Source organism: Triticum dicoccoides, chromosome 6A (assembly GCF_002162155.2).
Source record: "Triticum dicoccoides isolate Atlit2015 ecotype Zavitan chromosome 6A, WEW_v2.0, whole genome shotgun sequence".
NCBI lineage: Eukaryota > Viridiplantae > Streptophyta > Magnoliopsida > Poales > Poaceae > Triticum > Triticum dicoccoides.
This window is the reverse complement of record NC_041390.1, coordinates 594,542,384-594,548,041: the sequence shown is the minus strand read 5'-3', so window position 1 is coordinate 594,548,041 and position 5,658 is coordinate 594,542,384. Positions and strand designations below refer to the sequence as shown.

At 49.4% G+C, this 5,658-nt stretch overlaps 1 protein-coding gene across 1 annotated transcript; it reads right to left on the bottom strand.

Moving 5' to 3' along the window:
* Nucleotides 1-238: 238 nt before the first annotated feature.
* Nucleotides 239-5,658, bottom strand: LOC119318255 (receptor-like protein 12). Its single transcript, XM_037592776.1, has 3 exons — nt 5,526-5,658; nt 3,220-4,246; nt 239-2,271 (listed from the first exon to the last, which is right to left on the bottom strand). The coding sequence occupies exons 1-3, from the start codon at nt 5,634-5,636 to the stop codon at nt 320-322; spliced, it is 3,090 nt and encodes a 1,029-aa protein (XP_037448673.1). The 5' UTR covers nt 5,637-5,658; the 3' UTR covers nt 239-319.

Here is a 5,658-nt window from a genome sequence, read left to right as displayed (position 1 = left end):
TTAGTACACCCCTTTTTAATACAAGGGTGGCAAAAAAAGGTTAAGTATTGGAGTAGTCAAGAGGTTGGGTTATACAAGCAAGAGTTCTTGCTGTCCTGGGCTTGGTTTTAGCATGTACAAAATGGAGAGCTTAAAATGCACGGATAAGAGCTCCAAGTGTCTGCCAAAAAAAGGGAAGAAGAGCTCCAAGTGTTCTGGTCACTTCTTTAGACTGGATATATTACATGCATTCAGGTGTACATATCTTGAATTTGCTCATGAAATTACATCACAAATCCTTTATTGTAAAAGACAAAGAAAAGACTAGGCAACTCTCTGTCTAGCGCCTCAAAACCATTTTCTTGCACCAGCAACCGTAGACTACCAGTAGTACAATTGTCAATGCAAATCCAACTCCAAAGCCTACACCAACAAAAAGCCATAACATGATATCATCAAATGGTGATCCTTCTTGCAGAGGAGGTGGCAGCGACGAAGATGGTGAAGTCACGAATGTAAGGTTACATTTCACAAGAAGTGGGCACCCGTACAGCCCTCTGTTTCCGCCCTTGAACGAGCTGCTGGTGAATGTGGAAAACTGGCTGCCCGAAGGTATCCTCCCACTGAGATCATTGTAGGAGAGGTTGAGCCACTCGAGTGTGGTCAACATGGCCAGCTCCTGTGGGATCTTCCCCACGAGACGGTTCCAGGAGAGGTCCAGTGACTCAATCCGGGCCAACTGGCCGAGCTCGTGTGGGATCTTGCCTCTGAAAGCATTGTGAGACAAGTTTACCACGTGAAGGTACGTGAGGTTGCCGATTGACCGTGGGATGAACCCACTGAATCGGTTGCACGACAGGTCAACCACCATCAGGTCAGCTGGGACTTTTGCCACCCTCATGTATTGTTGTTTCATCGCCACATCGATCACAACCTGATAATTCGATCTTCCAGCTCGCGCTTGCACTGTATAATCATATTCCGAGGTTCCATTTGGGTCCAAAACCATGGACCTGAAACTCTTGAATAAATATGGTGGTAGATCGCCGCTGAAGCCGTTTCCTGCAAGGTCAATGATTTGTACACTGGCGAAGTAACGGGCGCTTGAGTTCTTCTCCACAAGAGGGGGGATGCTCACCGGGCCATGAAAATTGTTGTATCTCAACACAAGTATCTGAAGCTCCTGTAGCTGACCTAACCATACAGGGAAAGAGTCCACGAAACGGTTCCCTCCAATGTCAAGGGCTAGCAAGTACTGACACCGAGCAAATGATCTCGGCAGGTGCCCCTGGATGTGGTTTCCATGTAAGTCTATCAGCCTCAGGTTACATGATTCATCGATATCGTCAGGCCATGTTCCGTTAAGGCGATTTCCCCTCAAGTTCAACACAGCGAGGTCATTGCAACCTTTCAGCAAATAAGGTGGCACCAACCCGCTGAAATTATTGCCGGATAGGTCGAGTATTTGGAGAGGATCATGCTTATGACATTCTGAGTAGGGGATAGCCCCACTCAGTTCATTGTTCGCAAGGTTGACAGAGTAGGCGACCTCAAACTGTCGGAGGAAACTGCTTGGAGGGATGGAAGAGAATTTGTTATTGGAGTAGTCAAGATCGTACGCGTCGAAAGGGAAAGGCACAGCGCCACCGAGCATATTGAAGCTAAGATTGATGAACCGTATATTAACATAGTGCAGGGGCTGACCCACGGTGGTGAAGTGGTTGTGAGAGAGATTCAAAAAGCTCATGTTTCTCCAAATCCAGTCAGGGATCTCCCCATGAATTTGATTGGAAGAGAGATCCAAATCTTTTACTCCCGGTAGATATCTAACGGCAAGGGGCAACCTTGTTAGGTTACAGTATGCTAGATGCAGGATAGAAATACTACTATTACTACTAGCATCGACTTCATTACCATCCCCGGAAGCAGATAACAATGGGTTATAGGAGGCTGATATCATACTAAGGTTCCTTAGCCTCAAGAACGGGTTTAGATCCAAGGTACCCGTGAAATTGTTGTTGTCAAGTTGCAGGGACTGAAGAGCAGTGAGATAGGAAAAGGAAGCTGGAACTGAACCTGTTAGCTGATTGCTGCTCAAGTCAATGTCAGTTAGCTTAGCTGATGGATTCTGGAATTCCTCAATAGCACCAGAGAGTCGGTTCATTTGGAGGTACAATGTCTGCAATGCTGGCAGAGTGAACAAGGATGCTGGAACTGTCCCCGAGAGTGAATTATTGCTTAAACGCACCTCTATGAGATATGGGTACATATGTCCGTCGAGAGGAACCGGCCCTGTAGAAGAAAATTGTGTTAATTATAAAACTGGTAGCCAAGGACCGTGTAAGTTCAGATTTATTTCTTAATTTGCAGTAACTTGTCATGCCCCCAGGAAAATAAGACGACAACATGAAAACAGGGTAGCTTGGCCTATGTTGTCGTTGAACTCTCTGGATGTGGCTTGCATCTTGTAAAATTTGAACGAATAAAGCATACCGATAATCTTGAAATATCACTGTATATTGTTTTTTGAAATAAACCATATGATAAAGCACAAGTCCTCTAGTAAAAGTGCCTATGGAATAATAATCTAAATATTCCAATGGAAATCCTTTAAATCAAAGACGGCCTAAATTTGTAGTTCTTGAGTATTTGGTATAGAACATGGGTTTATTTTTTTCTTGGTTGTGTGCATCGTAGCTGTCTTTGGACATGTTGTTGGTACAGAGACCGGGTGTAATTGATATTTTTGAGATATTAATATATTCCCTTTGTCGAAAAAAGAACATGGCTAGTTTTCTTAAATCTGCCCAAGACAATTCGTTTGTACAATTCTTTTTAGATAATGGAGAAGAGCACCTCCACGGGCTCTCCATTCAAAGATGCACACACCCCTTGTCTACAAAGTCTTAAACAGTTTAGTTTTTTTTCCAAAGTATAAAGTAACAAGATCAGGAATTCAGGATACACTAAAACTCAGGTAGGACAAACATATTGTTAACCTGTCACTTTTTTGGATATAAACCCCATATATTTTATTTACAGCTGTCATCGTATAGTATTTGATAGCAATGTGATGTGGCTAAGAACATTGCAGGATCCAACTATCCAAAAAAAGATGTAACAAATTTGATAGGTACTCCCTTTTATACAAATATAACTCGTTTTAGAAACGTCTTATATTTGTTTACAGAGGAGCAGATGATTTAGCAAGCTGCAATCTTTTCAGAAGTACCAACTTACCTGTGAAGCTGTTGCCGGCGAGCCATACACTTTCAAGTCGTGTTAAGCTTGTAAGCCATGGAATCTGCCCAGACAAACCAGAGCCCTGACAGTCCAGTATGATCAAGTTTGTCAGATTGCTGAGGGCCGAAGGTAGCCTGCCGGAGAAGCTGTTCCAACTGATGTGTAATTCAGTCAGTGACATGAGGCTCCCGATGGAGGTAGGGATGGCCCCAACGAGGTTTGTGCTTCCAAGGTCGAGAATCATGAGATTCTTTAGCCCAGTGACTCCAAGAGGGAATGCAGAAGGCTCGAATCTGTTCTCAGCGAGCACAAGTTCTCGCAGCAAAGGGAAATTGGAATGAGTGAACAAATCAGGCAGAGGACCAGTTAAAGAGTTATAACCAAGATCAACCACCGATAAGGAGTGGAGTCTTGATAACGATGGGTGGAGTGGACCAGAAAGGGAACATCCGGTTAGGCGAAGGATCTGAAGAAGGGGGAAGTGGTTGGCAAGTGCCTTGAAGAACTCTGGCGCTGTGCCGGTGATATTAACTTGCTCTAGATGGAGCTCCTTCAGCTTACTAAGGTCGTTGGCCACTACAGTCGACGGAAGGAGCTCCCATCTGTTGCGTCCAAGGTCGAGGATGACCAGGTTGGTGAGCCGAAAGATATCGAGTGGGACCTGAAAATAGAAGTTGCAGGTTGACAGGTTGAGGTAGGTCAGTTGTGTCAAGCCCTGGAAACCAGACACCTGAAGCTGGGAGCTGGTAAACGTGTTGTAGGCAAGGTTGAGATATTGGAGAGAGGTAAGCCTGGAGATGGAAGGGTGAAGCTCGCCGATCTGCAGGTTCCGCTCCGGGAGGTCGAGTGCAGTGACCCTCCCGGTAACGTTGTCGCAGCGAACGCCTTCCCAGCGGCAGCAGTCTGTGCCCACTGTCCACGATGACAGTGTCGTGGTGGGCGGCTCGTCGTCGTTGGTGAAGTTGAAGGAACGCTTCACGGTGAGAAGCGCGGCGGCCTGGTCCCTGCGGCAGCGTGCAGGGACCTGCTGGGAGGGAGTATTTAACCAAAAACTACCACAATTCGCGAAAACGTGACAGAAAACTACCACTTTACGATTTTGTCCCGAAAACTATCACTTTTTTATTAATCCGTGACAAAAAACTACCAAGTGTGAAAACTGCTCGCTTTATCTGGGTTAAATCCGAATCTGACAGCCCGACCCCACACATAAGCGGGCTAAAAATGCAATTGGGTCCCTAGTTTTTCTTAAAAAAAGCAATCGAGTCCCTGCAGCCTGCACCCGGTCGCGCTCCACGCCGCCTTCGACGACGCGGACGCCGTGCATCTCGTCGTCGACCTCTGCGCCGGCGGGGACCTCCTCTCGCTCCTCTCCGCCCGTGGCGGCCGCCTCCCCGAGCGCGAGGCGGCGGGGCTGGCCGCGCAGCGTCCGCGCTCGCCGCGTGCCACCGCCGCGGGATCGCGCACCGCGACGTCAAGCCCGACAACCTCCTCTTCGACGCCGCCACCAGCGCGCGCTCAAGCTCGCCGACTTCGGTTCCGCGGGGTGGTTCAGGGACGGGCTGCCGCTGGCCAGGCTGACCCACTCCCACATGCTCCGCGCCGGCTTCCATCCGGGCCTCTTCCTCCGCAACAACCTCCTCGACGCATACTGCCGCGGCGGCGACATGCGCCACGCCCGCCTCCTGTTCGACGGAATGCCGCGCCGAGACGCCGTGTCCTGGAACACCCTCATCGCGGGCTACTCCAGCCAGGGCGGGGCCGGCGCGCGCCTCTCGCTCGCCGCCTTCCGGGACGCGCGGGCCGGCGGCGTCCGGGCGGACAGGTTCACCTACGCCGCGTTGCTGGCGGCGTGCGGCAGGGCCGGGGACTGGCGGCATGGCCGGGCGGCGCACGGGCTGGCCGTGGTGAGTGGGCTTGCGCAGGACGTGTTCCTCACCAACTCCGTCATCGACATGTACGCCAAGAGCGGGATGATCGACGAGGTGAGGCTGGTGTTCGACCGGGCCGAGGAGCGGGACGAGGCGTCGTGGAACCTGCTGTTGTCGGCGTATGTGCGATGACCGGCCGATGACTGGATTGCTTTTTTTAAGAAAAACTAGGGACCCGATTGCATTTTTAGCCCGCTTATGTGTGGGGTCGGGCTGTCAGATTCGGGTTTAACCCAGGTAAAGCGAGCAGTTTTCACACTTGATAGTTTTTTGTCACGGATTAATAAAAAAGTGATAGTTTTCGGGACAAAATCGTAAAGTGGTAGTTTTCTGTCACGTTTCCGCGAATTGTGATAGTTTTTGGTTAAATACTCGCTGGGAGGCACTGCTGTCTGCTGAACGGGCGTGCGAACAATGCACTAGCAGCAGGATTTCTGCAAGGAAACCTAAGGTGACCAACAGTGAGGTGTGGTGAGCAGGCATTGCAGCTGGCGATTTTTCTGGA